This window comes from Choloepus didactylus, chromosome 4 (genome assembly GCF_015220235.1).
Source record: "Choloepus didactylus isolate mChoDid1 chromosome 4, mChoDid1.pri, whole genome shotgun sequence".
Lineage (NCBI taxonomy): Eukaryota > Metazoa > Chordata > Mammalia > Pilosa > Megalonychidae > Choloepus > Choloepus didactylus.
Window position 1 is genome coordinate 81162482 of NC_051310.1, and position 17434 is coordinate 81179915.

The 17434-nt window shown below is 43.1% G+C and overlaps 1 protein-coding gene across 2 annotated transcripts in view; it reads left to right on the forward strand.

The window, feature by feature from the left end:
- The window catches only part of FAM169B (family with sequence similarity 169 member B), a 104561-nt gene that overhangs the window by 84454 nt on the left and 2673 nt on the right, over positions 1 to 17434 (forward strand). For both annotated transcript variants that reach the window (XR_005216341.1, XM_037832935.1), the window contains exons 6-7: positions 8354 to 8536; positions 11099 to 11230. Coding sequence is in view for 1 of the 2 variants with exons in the window: in XM_037832935.1 (XP_037688863.1) it covers positions 8354 to 8536; positions 11099 to 11230 (315 nt within the window). In the remaining variant the exon portion in view is untranslated. The remainder of the gene's footprint in view (positions 1 to 8353; positions 8537 to 11098; positions 11231 to 17434) is intronic.

The window sequence follows — 17434 nt, forward strand, 5'->3', positions numbered from 1 at the left end:
CTTTAACTTTAGCTCCAAGCTGCCAGTCCACAAGACTGTGAGCATTCTAAGGTAGAAAAAACTGGATTGGTGAGGGACAGGATCTGCCAATTTCAGGCAGAGTTAAGTATTTTGGTTTTGTATCAAATCTAAAAGAGAGCAGTATTACATTTCATATTCATGAAAGCCCAACGCTATTGAAAAATCATAAAAACAAGAGCAGCACTTAAAAACATTAAGTGAGGTGATCTGAGATCCAAGCAAGCGTGTGACTGGTGAGGTGGCAGTGACGCCCTGAAGTCAGCCCAGCCCTGCCCATCTCCAGGGCCGCCTGCCAGCTTCCTCCCGGGCACCCAGTGCTCTAGGCGCCTCCGTACCAACTCCGCCACCCTGTGAGAGAGAGATTGTTGTTGCAACGACTAGAGATCCACTCATGCATTTGCAAGAAAGAGAGGTATTGGAAGACTATGGGGATGTTCAGGAGAGCCAAGGGCTCGAGGGCAGCTGGCTCCTTCGGTCCAGGGGGTTCAGATCCGGCTGTCTAATCTGTTTATCAAGGTTGTGGTGGGGGTAATTTTAAAGAAGGGGCATGGGCTGGGCACATGCCCTCTAATAATCTGTGGAGGTATGCTATTTATAAAGCCTCTGCTAGGGCTGGAATACTTCTGATCAAGACTGCCATGCAGCCCCTTTGTTGCTAGACACCTTTAAATGTTTGCGCACCCAGCAGGCACCGTTCTGTGCTGCTCATGTCTCGAGGGCCCCAGGAATTATTTGTCCCTATCCCAGACTAGACCTACTACATCAGAAACTCTGGAGATGAGGTGGGACCCAGCAATCTGAGTTCCCACAAGCTCTCCAGGTGATTCTCATGGATGCTACAGTTTGAGAACCACTGACCTGAGGCATACCTTCTCAATGAGGGCAATGTTCCCTAAGAGGGCAAAAATTTGTTCTTGAGGAACAAAAATTCTTAGGTATTACCATGGTTTGTGGTCTTTTAAAGCTCAACCCTACCCAACAAAATCTTATTTCCAGTATTTAATTTGGGGAGGATGATTATTAGGAAAACATATCTAAAAAAGCTCCTTATGTTGGTAGTGATGAAAAAACATTTGAGAAACACTGATTTTTAGAATGTATCTCTGTAGAAGTGGAATTGCTGGCTATAGAGGAGGCAACAGCTCAGCTTTGCTTGGTAGTGCTCGACTTTTCCTAAAGAGGTTCTAATAATTTATACTCTCATCGGTTAGAGCTCCACCTTTTTGGTAGTGTCCAACTTTTTTGTGACCACTCATCTGGTGGCTCTGAAATGTATGATTTCCTTTTAAAGTCTGTTTTTTAATTGTTGCTGGTATGTAGAAATGCTGCTGACTTTTTCTGTGTTGCTCTCATGTCTTTCAATCTTGCTCAACTCGCCCATTAATTTGGTAATTTGCTGGCACTTTCTTTTGATTTTTCTGTGTTTCCATGTTCTGTGCTTATAGACTGTATAACGGCAGTTTCTTTGTTTTTTTTTTCCCTCGACCCGTTGTGCTGGTCTGGTTCCAGCATGAGGTTGAACTGAAGCAGTTCTTTCTCCTGTAATTCCTTAATGAAGTGATTTCCTGATATAGAATTTTCTGGTGATAAACCACTGGGATAGAGCCAGCTTGGTCAAGGTGGACTTTGTTTCTTTCCTTTAAGTAAATGAATTTTCCTTTAACATTTTTAAAATAAATAAAATTTTATGGTACTTTGTAATTAAATTCCTGTTACAATTTTAAAATAAATGAAATGAAACTTTTAAAAGAGAAAACAATCTAATTGGAGCTCATCTCTAAATATATCTTGTTTGGGGCTGGTTCAGATTAATGCATTATTTTCATTTGCTTTTGAAAAAAGATGATTGCTACAAAGATATATTATAAACACTTCTCCCTTTAAAAAGTGATGTGTTCTTTTGGAGGAGAGGTTGGCAAATACTGCTGGTCACCTGTTTTATAAATGAAGTTTTATTGGAACATAGCCACTCCCATTTGAATTGTCCATGACTGTTTTTGAGCCACACCTGCAGAGGTGAGTATTTGCAACCGAGCTTGTATGACGTTCAAAGCCTAAAATATTTACTATGTGACTTGTATAGAAAAATTTTGCTGACTCCTGTTCCAGAGGATATAATTTTAAAATCTCATATTTTTTGAGATTATTTTATTCAAATTGGTGGTAGCAGTGCTTCTTGGTGGGCGGACTTCAGGAACATTAACAGTTTCCACAGGAGTCTGGCTCCATCCTTGTGAAGTGTACCCAGGACAGATGTAGCATAACAGTTAGCAAAAGTTAATAGACTTAGCTCTTTCTGTTTTGGATTTCTGTCTTTTAGGAATATCCCAAAGACCCTCATTGTCTGCACTTATTCTCTTTTACTGGCAACTGAATTATGAGTTTTAGAGACGTTACTCTTAACATTCTTAAAATGCCCCGCAATGATCTGATCATTGTCTTTTGGGATTATCAGGACAAGATCTTGGAGGGATGCTCCATAACCCCACAGATGAAATCCACCAAGACAACTTCAGCTATACACTTAGTTATTTTGTGCTCTGAATGACCCACACTACAACTTTCCCAGTGCCCAGATCTTGATTCTCAAAAACAGCTGGGCAGTAGAAGCATGCTATTTCTTTTTCTGAAGCAGAGAACATGTTTTCCATTACTTTCTGGCTGTTCTCATTTCTCCGTTGTGGATCATCTGTGAACTCTGTCGTAGGTATTCGTAAGCATTCATTCATTCACATCTTCATTTAAGTTACTCTTGTTTTTTTTTTTGTTGTTCTTTGTTTTTTGGAGACGACTTGTTGCCAAGGGATGGCCCATTGGCTTCATGTTGTTTTCCCTTCTGCAGGTTTTGCTTTGTTCTCTTCAGATGCTCCCAGACCATTGAAAGTCAAGTCCTGTTATTACGTGTGGTGTTAGTTCACTGCGGTTTCATCCTAGGTACCTTATCAGTCATGCGTATCTTCTCTAGAACAGCCAAGTTGGTGAACTGACCTGTCCTCTCCTGGTGACCTGAATTAACTTTTTATGCTCTCTTGCATATGGCTTATTAATATTTAAGCTTTTTTTTGTCTTTATGTTCAGGGATGAGAGGAGTCTTTTCATATCCTTGATTCTTTTTTTTTTTTTTTTTAATTGCAAGATTACATTATACTCATGGAATGAGTTAGGCAATGTTCTCTCTTTTTCTGTTCTTTGGAAGGCTTTCCTTGGAAGTTTGGTAGAACTTGCCTCTAAAGCCATTTGGGCCTGGTAGGTTCATTGTGGGAAGTTTTTAAACTACTCTTTTAATATTTTAATGCTTATAAGACAAAAAGTTAAAATAAAAAATACAAAAAAATAAAAAAAGACAAAATAATGCTTATAGGACAGTTTACGTTTTCTGTTTTACTTTGTGTCATTTTTGATGGATGCTGTTCTTCTAGGAATTTGTCCTTTTCGTCTCTTTTCACATTTATTGGCATAGAGTTGCTTATAACATTCTCTTTACCTGTAATTTTCTACTGTGTCTATAGAGATACCTGTTTTAATTCCTAATATTCTCTCTATATTGTATCTGCCTTCTTTTTTAGTTTAGCAACTGTTGAGTTTTAAAAAATTCTTTCTGTTGTATCTTTGTTTTCTATTTCATTAATTTCTATCTTGGTTGTTTCCTTTTTATTTTCTCTGGGTTTCTTCTGTTCTTGCTCTGAATTTTTTTTTTTAATTCATTTTTATTGAGATATATTCACATACCATACAGTCATACAAAGCATACATTCAATTGTTCACAGTACCATTATATAGTTGTGCATTCATCCCCAAAATTAATTTTTGAACATTTTCCTTACCACACACACAAAAACAATAAGAATAAAATTTAAAGTGAAAAAGAACAATTAAAGTACAAAAGAACACTGGGTGCCTTTTTTTTTCTTTTTTGCCCCCATTTTTCTACTCATCCATCCATACGCTGGACAAAGGGGAGCATGGTCCATATGGCTTTCCCAATCACATTGTCACCCCTCATAAGCTACATTTTTATACAATTGTCTTCAAGATTCATGGGTTCTGGGTTACAGTTTGATAGTTTCAGGTATTTACTACTAGCTATTCCAATTCATTAGAACCTAAAAAGGGTTGTCTATACTGTGTGTAAGAGTGCCCACCAGAGGGATCTCTCGGCTCCTTTTGGAATCTCTCTGCCACTTAAGCTTATTTCATTTCCTTTCACATTCTCTGACTTTTAAAGTCAGATGCTCAGCTTGTTAAATTTACGCCTTTTTTGTTTTCTAATATCAACATTTATGGTTAAAGTTCTCTCACCTTTACTCCCATTTCAGCCAATTCACCCTGGCTGTGCCATAACTTTTTTTTTTTCTTTGCTGTTTACTATGAATTGTGGTCCCTGTGGATGTCTCCATGGCCTTTATTTTTTTCCAGGAATAATTGTCCTCACATAACAAGGCCTCTGTGAGTATTTAAATCTGCCTTAAGAACAGCAGCTTTATTCTGATTTTGGTTAGTGCCATACTGGAATATACTTTAATCCCCCAAGTGTGGTTGGATAGAGACAACCTGTGTAGTTGGTAAAGGTGGTTTAGGACACGAAGCAGACAGAAAGAAGAAGAAGGGGCATCAGAGGCTCTTGGCTTTTGACCTAGCTCTGCCCCGAGCTGTTTTGGTGGCGTGAGTTGATCTAGATTTTCTGTGGGTCAGCAGACTCTCCATAAACTGATAAAAAGCAGCTATGGATAGTTGTTACTCACAGAGGGGAGCTGGGTCCCATGCTTGCTTCACTTTTTTTTTTTTTTTTTTTAATCATCATTTTATTGAGATATATTCACATACCACGCAGTCATACAAAACAAATCGTACTTTCGATTGTTTACAGTACCATTACATAGTTGTACATTCATCACCCAAATCAATCCCTGACACCTTCATTAGCACACACACAAGAATAACAAGAATAATAATTAGAGTGAAAAAGAGCAATTGAAGTAAAAAAGAACACTGGATACCTTTGTCTGTTTGTTTCCTTCCCCTACTTTTCTACACATTCATCCATAAACTAGACAAAGTGGAGTTTGGTCCTTATGGCATTCCCAATCCCATTGTCACCCCTCATAAGCTACATTTTTATACAACTGTCTTCGAGATTCATGGGTTCTGGGTTGTAGTTTGATAGTTTCAGGTATCCACCACCAGCTACCCCAATTCTTTAGAACCTAAAAAGGGTTGTCTAAAGTGTGCGTAAGAGTGCCCACCAGAGTGATCTCTCAGCTCCTTTTGGATTCTCTCTGCCACTGGAGCTTATTTCATTTCCTTTCACATCCCCCTTTTGGTCAAGAAGATGTTCTCCGTCCCACGATGCCGGGTCTACATTCCTCCCCGGGAGTCATATTCCACGTTGCCAGGGAGATTCACTCCCCTGGGTGTCTGATCCCACGTAGGGGGGAGGGCAGTGATTTCACCTTTCAAGTTGGCTTAGCCAGAGAGAGAGGGCCACATCTGAGCAACAAAGAGGCATTCAGGAGGAGACTCTTAGGCACAAATATAGGGAGGCCTAGCCTCTCCTTTGCAGCAACCGTCTTCCCAAGGGTAAAACTTATGGTAGAGGGCTCAACCCATCCAACCACCAGTCCCCTATGTCTGTGGTCATGTTAGCAACCATGGAGGTGGGGTAGGCGAATACCCCTGCATTCTCCACAGGCTCCTCAAGGGGGCACTACATCTTTTTTTTTTTCCTTGTTTTTCTTTTTTTTTTTTTTTTAACTTTCCCTTCTTTTTTAAATCAACTGGCTTGCTTCACTTTTTTACCCTTTCTTGACCCTGTCGGTTGCCATGTCTGTAAAATGGGTAGATTGGATGAGAGTGTTGCCAGAATTTCTACCAAGTATACCCTGCAATGTGGCATGATTTCCTTGGAATTTACTTTCTGTTCAGGAGTGGAGAGTCAATTTAAGTACAGCCATCTTACCTAGATGTTCCCAGCTCGGCCCCTGTTCACAGCTGGGTTGTCATGAGAATAAGCTTTGGGAATGGAGGTTGCAAGATGAATTTTGTTTGACCAACCTGAAGGTGTGATTAGCCTTTAGAATAGGCCGGTGGACAATTTTTATTTCTTTTTTTTCCTTAGCTTTTTGTTTTGAAATAATTTTCAATTTATACAAGAATTCTAAAGATAGTACAAAGAATTCCCATATACCCTGTACCTACTTTCCCCCAATGTTAACATCTTATGTAACCTTGGTCCATTTATTAAAACCAAGAAATTAACATCCTTTTACATTCTACCCATATCCTGTTTCTCCTCCAGGATGCCACCCTGCATCCTATGTTGCATTTAGTCATTATGAGTCCTTAGTCTCCTCCAATCTGTGACAGTTTCTTTATCTTTCCTTTGACCTTCAGGGTCTTGATGCTTCTGGGAAATATTAGTCAAGTATTTTATAGAATGCCCTTCATCTAGTTTTTCTGATATTTTCTCATGATTAGACTGGGGTTACGGGTTTGGGGGCAGGTGATGTGCCCTCCTCATCCCTCTGTACCAGGGTTACATGATGTCGGCTTTGCTATGAGGGGTGTTAGCCCAGCCCTGGCCACTTAGCTAAGGGGTGTCTGCCAAGTTCTCCACTGAAAAGTTACTTTTTCTCCCTTTCCATACTTAGTTTGTTAGAGTATTTTTAAAATATTAATTTGATGTATCTTTCAAGATCAACTTTATAAAATTTGCCATTTGTAAATATACAATTCATTGGCTCTGAGCAAATTTAGAGTTGTACCTCTGTCATCCAAATCCCATCTTAGGACATTTCCACCTCCCCCAGAAAGTTCTCTCCTTCTCATTTTCTGTCAGTCTGTTTCTTGCTCGGCTCCAGTCAAGCGCTGATCTGCTTGTCCCTGTCTCTGTCAACTTGCTTTCCTGGGCATTTCAAAGAAATGGAAACATACAGCAGATTGCCTTTTTTTTTTTTTTTTTTGCCTAATTCCTCTGCCATTCATTTTTGTCTTTCTCCTATTTAATACGATTTATATTCCCAGATAGTGAATAGGTGAATCATAGCTGATTGTCATCCCATTGTTTCTGAAATTAGTTTATCTTCTCTTAGAGCTTAAGTTTGAGGACTGGGTATTACTGGGATTTTATTTTACTTGAGAGTAGGGGGTGGGGAATCACCTGGGGTTTATGTGTAGTTGTGTTTGGTGAATTTGGGTTCTGCTCTTTTTTGGTAGATTTATTTAGCACTTTATTCTGGGAGTCGTTATTTTAAGACAGGGGAATATTCCAGTCTTTTCAGTGGGAACCCTTGGGTTTCAGATAACGCTGTAATTTGAAGAGTTTTCAGGCTTTTACATTTTTTTTATTTAATTCAGTTTTATTGAGATATATTCACATATTGTACAATCATCTGTGGTGTACAATCAGCTGTTCATAGTACCTTCATATAGTTGTGCATTCATCACCCCAATCTATTTTTTTGAACATTTTCTTTATACCAGAAAAAGTAAAAATAAGAATAAGAAATAAAAGTAAAAAGGACCCCCAAATCACCCCCCCCCCCATTTTTCATTTAGTTTTTGTCCCCATTTTTCTACTCATCCATCCGTACACTGGACAAAGGGACTGTGATCCACAAGGTTTTCACAGTCACACTGTCACCCCTTGTAAACTACATTGTTATACAATCGTCTTCAAGAGTCAAGGCTACTGGGTTGCAGTTTGATAGTTTCAGGTATTTGCTTCTAGCTATTCCAATACATTAAAACCTAAAAAGGGTTATCTATATAGTGCATAAGAATGTCCACCAGACTGACCTCTCGACTCCATTTGAAATCTCTCAGCCACTGAAGCTTTATTTCTTTTCATTTTGCATCCTCCTTTTGGTCAAGAAGATGTTCTCAATCCCACAGCTCTGGGTCCAGATTCACCCTCAGGAGTCATATTCACAGCGGGATGTCTTTTGCATCTGGCTTTTTCCACTCAGCCTGCTGTTTCTGAGGTTCATCCACACGGCAGCATGTATCAGTACTTCACTCCTTTTTCTCGCTGAGTAGTATTCCACCGCAGTGATTGATTCCTTTTGTTTCTCCATTTACCAGCTGGGGGATTTTTTCCAGTTTCTGACTGGTTTGAATAATGCTGTGCTCCCTCGCCCAGGGGATGCTGGTCATTTATCTATTTATCTGCACTCACAGCCCTGAAGAACACGGAGTCTTTTTAAGAAATCTGACCCGTCAGCTGCAGTGTGGGGGGTTGGAATGATCAGCTGTTGGTTGTGTGGCCCGGGAAGGTGACCCTACCCCCAGGTGTCACCAGTGGCCCTGGGTGAGTGCCTGCTGCCCGTCCCTGCAGGTGGCCTGTGTGGCGATGGTACCGGTGCATGCTATGCGCTGCCTGTCTTCGACACCGTGTTCGTGAGGAGAAGACACCGCCGCCAGGGCCTGGGGCTGGCCATGCTGAGGGACTTCTGCGAGACCTTCAAGGGGGACGAGGCCCTGGGCGTCAGCTCCCCAATTTCTCCGGCCATGTACCGAGGTACACCTGCCGCGTGGAAGCGATTGGGTAACGGTGACGGGTAACATGTGCACCTTCTAGGTGATTCTGGAGGATTCCACCATAGGGCCTCTGGGCCGGGGCAGGCCTCAGTCCTGTGATGTGAGGAATCGCACGTTGTTTCAGCACAAACTGAGACTTGATGTTTGCTCACAGAGGCGAACCTTTCCCAATCTGAGAAATAATTGGATTTGGAAATAATAAACAAATAAACAACATCAGAAGAAAAGGGAAATCCAGAGAATGGCGGCCGAGCAGCAGACGACTGCTGGGGCCCTCAGTGTGCCTTTGATCTGTCATTCGAAGCCAAGAGTTCTGTGCTTTGTCCTCTGACTAGAAACCATGAGCCAAGGGGGTGCAAGCAGCTCCCTGAGCTCTGGCTGTCTTTATTATTTTTTTTATAAGTTTATCCTCATCATAACTATACTTACAGAAATATGCTCATATCGGTTAATAGAATGCAATTTAAATTTAATTTATGCTACACAATTTGAACCCAAAACTTGATACATGGCTTAATTAAAAAAAATAAGGATTTGCAATAGGGTTTGTTTTCATCTATTGTAAATGCATAAAAGATTCTATCCTCCCTCAAATGCTGCAATAGCAGACAGCAAGAAACATGAGAAATTTACCTTTGGTTTTCACAGACAGCCCCATCTTCCTCTTTGTTCTCCCTGCCCAACCTGGAGTTCCAAGTCCTGGAAAGGAAAATCTTTTCATATATTTGCCAGAAGAAGATCCAAAAGCTCTGATGTCAAATGTCACCATTCCTGTCAACAAGGGTAGGAGGTTCTTGAGAACATCTCTCCAGGACCCCCAGTCCCCAAGAAACATGCCCACCCCATGTTGAATTGGCCTCACTTCTTGTAGTACAGAGGTTTTAGGACCCTTAGTTTTGAGTTTCCAGGGTCTTTATGGTACAGGGTGAAGAATAGAAAGGGGAGAAAAGTTAGGCAAGGGAAGGAAACTTCTGTTGCCCTGACGTCATAGAGAAAAGCAGGTGAAAACATATTTCCCCTCAAGTGTGCTTAGAACTTTCAAACTCTGAGATGCCTCGACTTACGGCCAAGACTATTCAAGGCTTCCTGCCTTGTGCCGCTCACTTTGAGCTGATGGGGAGTTCTGGAACAGTCAGCTGGTCCTCTGTGTCCTCCCACATGCCACTAGGCCCTGCCTCACACTGTCCTGAGACCCTTGCTCTAGTGAGCTGGCCCCCATTGCAGGTCCCCTCAGGTTTTCAGGTTGTCTTGTCAGGGTAGCTGCAGAGAACCCGTTTGCCAGGAAGTTGCCATCTCCAAGGGTAGGGCCACCCGGAGAGCCCTGCAGGGTCCCCACAGGTCCCTTCCCGCCCTCCTCTGGTTTCTCCCGACAGAGAGTTGCCAATTCTGGATTGCATGGCTTCTCTGTGGGGTTTCAGCCACCTGGCAAGAGTTCAGGGGCTTTGAATTTTTGCATCAACCCTAACTGTGTTGGGTGTGGTGGGGGAGCAGGCAGTGCGTGGAGAGAAAAACAGCGGACACTCAGACCATGCCCCAGTGTGTCCGACTCTTCCCCCACTGGCAGACATTGGCGGTGTCCAGTCCTGCTCCTCCACCTGGACAGGAGGGACTCCAGCCTGGGGCCCCATGCATTAGCACCCTCTTTCCACTGCACCCCTCTCCACAGGGTGAGGAATCTATGGGCCCGGAGGATATGCCCACCCAGGGCCCGAGAATTTCCCACCCATGGCTGCCTAGAGCCAGGACGGGGTTCCTGCCTGGATCCGTTCTCCCAAGCGTGGACCATGCCACCAGTTTGCTCCTCCTTAGCCCAAGAGTGATTGTTGGTGGGGTGTGCATGGAGTGGGGCATGTGTGTGTGTGTGTGTGTGTGTGTGTATATACAGGTTTGTGCACACAAGGACCCTTGAGGTATGGGGAGGAGCAGGATGTGGAGGAGGAAGGGGTGGATTGTGGGATGGGGGCCAGCTTTCTCCTGCCCTATTCTGATGCAAAACTCCAAGGAGTCCAAGAATTCTAAATTTGAAACTGGCTTTCCCTGTTGTTTGTTACGCAGTTATATTTGTTGAGATGGGAAGGCAGAACAGTCTTTTGAACACATTGCCAGCTCAGTTCATATCTTTTAAATACTTAGAATTAGGCTGTGTGGGGTAGGTTTTTATCTGTGCTTTCACCCTGAGCACCACCTGTGTTCAGAGGCGACCTGAGTTGTCCCTGTGGGTACCTGCTGGCCCATGGCCACGTGGGCAAATAGGGACAGGCCCCTGCTGCCAGGAAGCGTCCCCTTCCCCTGGACTTGTGGTTATGCCTCAGGAAGTGGCTCACCCCAAGAATGGGAGCAGAAGCAGTCCCTAGGCACTGAGGTGCCCCTGGAAGGAAGGGGTACACAGAAGGGGAGCTGGTGCAGCAGGGGCCCCAGCCAGAGGGTAGTCGCAGGAAGTGCCCAGAATGGGCCAGTGTCCTAAGGCAGGAAATAACAGTGGCCTCACGTAGACCACAGCCACGCAGGGTCTGCCTGCTCAGTCTACACTCGTTCCTCTCAGTCTGTAGGAAGTTCCTGATGTCCCATCCGGAGGAACGGGGGCGCCTGTGGGAGGTGGAGCCCCCGGGAGCCTGGGGCCAGCGAGTCAGCATCTGGCTCAAGATTCAACTTCAACACGCAAGCCTTCCCAACTGTGAGTAGCATTGAAAATGGTGCACTTTGGCCTCTAGTTATTTCTATCATCTATAACTGAAGTACAGAGGAATTGATAGTGATCAAATCAGACCCAGGTGGATGTTACTTCCGTTGTTGGAGGCGGTGGGTTATGTCCTCCTCCATGCACTTCCTGAATGAACCACTCCTTCCAGACCCTCTTGCTCAAAAAGATCCTCCACTCCCCACTGTCCCTGATTTAGCAATTAGAAGCTCTTTGGGGCTAAGAATTCCCTGTTAAAATTACAGTGATTCAGAGATGGATTGTGGTGATGAACGCATAACTATGTTATCATACTGTGAACAGTGGATTGTATATCATGGATGATTGTATGGTGTGTGAATGTATTTCAATAAAACTGAATTTAATAAAAAAAAATTCCAGTGAAACATGGAAACATATAATAAGATGAATTTCCTTTGTAGAGCTGAAGATCAGCTGAAAGCACTATTTTGAATCAGTAATGTATGCACTTGGTTGAAAATTCAAGACCCACTGGGTTGAATGTTACAAGCAAGCCTCCCTCCCCCTTCTTGCATGTCTCAAGGGCAGCGGAGCTGGGACACTGCTGTACCTCTGGCTGCTGTGTCCTTTTTTTTTTTTTTAATTCAGTTTATTGAGAAATATCTACATACCATATAATCATCCATGGTGTACAATCAACTGTTCACAGTACCATCTTATAGTTATGCATTCATCACCCCAATCTATTTTTGAACATCTGCTTTACACCAGAAAGAATCAGAATAAAACAAAACAAAACAAAACAAAAAACACCCAGATCACCGTGCCCCCCCCATCCCACCCTATTTCTCATTTAGGTTTTGTCCCCATTTTGCTACTCATCCATCCATACACTGGATAAAGGGAGTGCAATCCACAAGGTTTTCACAATCACACTTTCACCCATTGTAAGCTACGTTGTTATACAATCGTCTTTAAGAATCAAGGCTACTCGGTTGGAGTTTGGTAGTTTCAGGTATTTATTTCTAGCTATTACAGTATATTAAAACCGCTGTGTTCTTTTTAACATCAGTACAGCAGGATGGTTTAGGGACGGGGTGTTTATTTGGGCAGCCCCCTGTTGGCAGACATGCAAGCTGTCTTCTGTTTTTGTTGCACACAGCGCCCAGGCGAATTGGCCAGTGGGGTCTGGAGGAGGGTTTTGCTGAGGGAGGGGATCTGGGCCTTGGTGGGGTGTCCCACGGGCAGGTGGGGGGCGGTGGGAAGGCCTTTGAACAGCCTGAGGGGAGCGCAGAGCCCCAGGCACCCTTGACTTTGGATTTTCCCATTGCTTCTGGCAGTTTTCTTCCCAATTCTCCCAAATGCAAGAGGGTCTGCCCCTCCCAGTCCTTCCTCCCAGCTTGGACTTACGGGCTGGGGCGTCCAGGGGCAGGGCCGGCTCAGCACAGAGACCTCCCAGGCGGCAGCTGCCACATGTGCGGGGAGGGAGACGCACGTGGGAGGTTCTTACTATTTAAATGAACTGTCCAGAATTAAAGCGCTGGCTCTTTTCCCGACGGGAAGTGAGTTCTCGTCAGTGTTGAATGCTTCTGTGGCTGCTGCAGGTGCCTCATTAGGGGCTGATCGGCAGGGCAGGTGCTGATTTACCCTCGGTGGTGACAGGCGAAGAGGAACTCCAAGGTCACTGAGGATGGTAGTGAGAGATTTTGCTTTGATGGTGCCTGTCAGCTGGAAGGCTTTAATGGACCTTTACAGATATTAACAGGGTGACTGGGCATCTGGGCAGGCAGCCATGGTGGGGCTGCGACCGTGATCCTAATGAGGCATCAGAGTTGGAAATAAAGGGGAGCCAGTGGCGGTCCCTTCTCGCCCAGGTTTGCTGATGAGCTCCGCAAATGAGCCTGCAGCTCCCATGCGCTGCCTTTGTGCCTCGGATGCAGCAGTTTCTTGGCCAAGGATGGAAACAGAAAATGCACTGCATATCAGAATGTGGAGATGGCACAAGCCTTAGGGAGGGAGCAGGGGGAGGACATTTTCACATAACTGGGGAGATGGTTTCCTCCACAGAGAATTCCACTGGGGGTTACTCCAAGAACTGGGAGCTGGTGTGGTCTGGTTGGAGGCAACCAAGCTGGAAACCAGAACTGCCAGAACTGCCGCTTTAACTTGCTCTGAGCTTTCCCATCTCTCCTCTGACAACAGCAAAGTGAGGGGAGTTTCACACAGAAAATGTTCCAGAAGCATCCTTGAATCTCTTGAAGGAAGAAGGGCCATTCTTATAATTAGAATATAACTATATTACTAAAACTATATATAAATATGTTTTAAATTCTAAGTTGTGGTCTTTTCACTCCCTTTATGTCTTGGCTTGTTCCCTGTTTCACCCACACTTTCTGTCTTCCCCAGGGCCCGCAGTCAGGATTTTAATTTGCTCAGGAAGGTTTTCAGCCAACGGTTTTCATCTTTTAAGGATTATGTGAGTTCTGAAATTTCAGGTTTTTTTTTTTTTTCCCAAGTTGGTGAGTAGGGGCTGCAGATATAATCACTGATTGGCTGGAATCTGCAGTTTCTCAGTTTCTTGTCTAGGTTTCTCCTTCCATGGAAATCAGCATGTTTTAGCTGATTAGACCTTCCCATAGGTCACCAAACGATGCAGATTCTGGAACCTTCTCTTCCCTGGAAATCTCTCTAGACTCCTTAATTTTACTCTTTCGTTAATCAGTTATTCTTTCAGTTGCTTTCTTGAATTGTTCTGCTTTTCAAGTTTGGTGTCTGTCCCTTAATTTCTGACTGTTCTTTTTTAGGTCTGCCATAGAAATAGAACTGTCAACAAGAAGCCCCTTGGAGCAGATCACTTTGTTTATTTTAAGTACACAAGTTGTTGAGGCATGGATGTTTCACAACATTTCACAGGGAAATTAACCTCTTCTTTCAAATGTTGCAAAAATCTGTTTTTAAAGCTGCATCACTTGTGGACAGCATCTTTTAAAGTTGGCATGATCTGGCTGCTGCTAACATCTGTGGCTTATAAAGACCCTGGAAATGTTTGCAGGGTTATTCAAAACCATTTGAGAGAAGGAGTTTGTGGGAAATTTCTCCCTTCCTACACTCAGTTACATAGGAAGCCTTTGAAACTTGACCAATATAGGATCATAATCCCATCCGATGTGATTTCCCAGTCAGTTTGCACATGCCTTAAGTTTCTTTGCTGGAGGAGATGAAATTAATACACCAACAGTGTAACATTCTTTTACAAGAATGTTGCTGGGGAGCAGTAAATAAATGCACATGGCTTCTAAAACGTTGTTTTTTCCTTCTCTAGGTCACAGTTGTGCTTCCTGTACAGGTGACTTTTTAATAAATTCAGTTTGCATCCCCAAGGAAAATGCTTTTCTTCCACTGACATTTGATTTGTAAGGCCAGAGGAATTGTTCATAAAGAGATATGAAAATTTTGAGATGGAGAGGTAGGGCCATTTTTCTAAGAATCTGATGCCTGGCTAGCAGCAGCTCTTGTCTTGTTGCAGTTGTACATTGCTATAGTGCAGGAGCAATACAAATTCTATCGTTTGGTCTGCTGGGAAGTGCTGAGAGGAGAGTCACCATAGTGGAAGCACTTTTTCCTGGCTGAGGTGGTTCTGGGGCTCCCTCTCGTGGCCATTGTGTTTACTGCAGCCCTCAATGGTTAACTAGTGGGTATTTCTTTACCTTCCACCTGCTTGTGTGATTGGTTCTCAATTTGGACTTGGGTTTCCAAATTGGAGCATTTTTACTTTGTAAACTTCTTGAACTTTGATTGGTTAGGAGTAAAATGCAAATAAACATTTGATAGCTGTTAGCATGCTTGAGTCCATACCACATAACAAGTTTCACACATGAAGGAAAGAGGGAAAATTGATGATGGATTATCTACTGCACTCACTCATTAATTCATTTATTCATTTGTCCCTTCATTCATTTGATAACTGTTAATGGATCATATACTGCATGTGAGGCACTTTTCTAGTGAATAAGGTTGACTGAGTTTCTAAACTCATTTACAAGCCTATATTCTTGTGAAGAAAAGTACATGGGCAATATGTACCTTTTAGCATCTAAAAATTCTACACATCAGAGAAAACTTAAGCGTGCTGCTACTTTTACGTGCTTATGATTTCATTTTGCCCATCCAAGGGTCTAGCTAATTTATACAGTTCTGTAAATTTTAAAATGGAAATTACTTATATAGGAAACAATCTAGTCTTACATTTATTCTTTGTTAAAACTTCAAAAAAAAGTGTTTTCAGTACAAATGGAAAACTCTGCATATTTTTCCCCAGACACTTGAACACACCATCCCTATCTCCTCCACACACCTCTGCACACATGGATTTTGGGGGTCTGGGGTCAGGGGAACAGTGGGGCAGGAAAGGTAACCCTTTCTAAGTTGGTACTAATTTGGTAGAGGGGAGAGAGTATGATTTTGGCCTCTCTTGTGAGTATGAACAACAGAGAGCAAAAAGCAGTGAGCCCAAAACATTGAGGACTGACGGTTTGATGTGCTAAGCCCTCTGTCTTGGGGCTTGCCCTTATGAAGGTTGTCACTGCAAAGGAGAGGCTAAACCTGCTTATAATTGTGCCTAAGAGTCTCCCCCTGAGTACCTCTTTGTTGCTCAGATGTGACCTTCTCTCTCTCTCTCTAACTAAGCCAACACGGCAGGTGATCTCTGCCCTCCCCACTACGTGGGACCTGACTCCCAGGGGTGTCAATCTCCCTGGCAATGCAGAATATGACTCCCAGGGATGAATCTGGACCCAACATTGTGGGATTGAGAATATCTTCTTGACCAAAAGGGGGATGCAAAATGAAACAAAATAAAGTTTCAGTGGCTGAGAGGTTTCAAATGGAGTCGAGAGGTTACTCTGGTGGGCATTATTGTGCACTATATAGATAACACTTTTTAGGTTTTAATGTATTGGGATAGCTAGAAGTAAATAGCTGAAACTATCAAACTCCGACCCAGTAGCCTTGACTCTTCAAGATGATTGTGTAACAATGTAGCTTACAAAGGGTGACAGTGTGATTGTGAAAACCTTGTGGATCACACTCCCTTTATGTGGTGTATGGATGGATGAGTAGAAGAATGGGGACAAAAAACTAAATGAAAAATAGGGTGGGAGGAAGGGATGATTTGGGTGTTTGTTTTTACTTTTATTTTTTATTCTTAGTTTTACTTTTTCTGGTATAAGGAAAATGTTCAAAAAATAGATTGGGGGTGATGAAAGCACAACTATATGATGGTACTGTGAACAATTGATTGTACACTTTGGATAACTGTATAGTATGTGAATATATCTCAATAAAACTGAATTTAATTAAAAAAAAAATCAGTGAGCCCAGGAACAGAACTGGAAACCCAGCTCCATTTAATGCCAGAATAATTAGGAGAGCAGGTCAGAATCCCAGCTCAGAAAAGTTTGAGCAGAGCCACCACTTTCATCTCTCCCAACCCTGGCAGGTTCTCCCGTCCTCTGGAGAGCATAGTAGCAAGTGTCTAAAGAACAAGAGCAGGGAATTGGATCACTGTGGCACATGCTCTTGGGATGGTCCCCAGTGTATTATTCACAATTCAATTTAATTTTCCACCCCTCAGTCCACAATTGCTTATCTTGCTCTCTCACTGTTGGGGCGTGGGTGTCATGCTCACTCAGAAAATTCAGACGGGGACGTGTGCAGTCGTGGGCAGAGCTCTCAAGATGCTGGACTCAGACGGTCCAATCGTGGAGAAGGGAACTCGGTGTGGTGGCTCATTTGTTGTTTCGTAAGCTCCTTTCCTTCATAATCGCGTTGTCCCTGCTTAGGGAAGTCCTTGTCTGTGGCCTAAGTCCACGAGGCAGCTCCATTAACCAGCTCGCCTATGGGCCATTGATTTGTGCCCCACATCAGTCTTCCATAGGGAGGGGGTGTAAGGACAGGCCAATGTAATTAGACTTTTCATGGTCCTCTTCACTAAGCTAGACAAGCTCTAACGAAGCCAAGAGGAAACAGAGAAACACATGGAAATCAGCAGTAGCCTTGTGTTGTTAAGGAAACTTTGAGAACTCTGAATTTCAAATTTTGTAATGGGCTTGAGTCTTTCAAGCAGAATAAAAGGCAAATTTGCCCTTCTTTCCTCCATCGCCCCTCAAGTCTAGATTGCTAGAAATTGGAATATGGCATCAGCTTATCATATAATCCAGA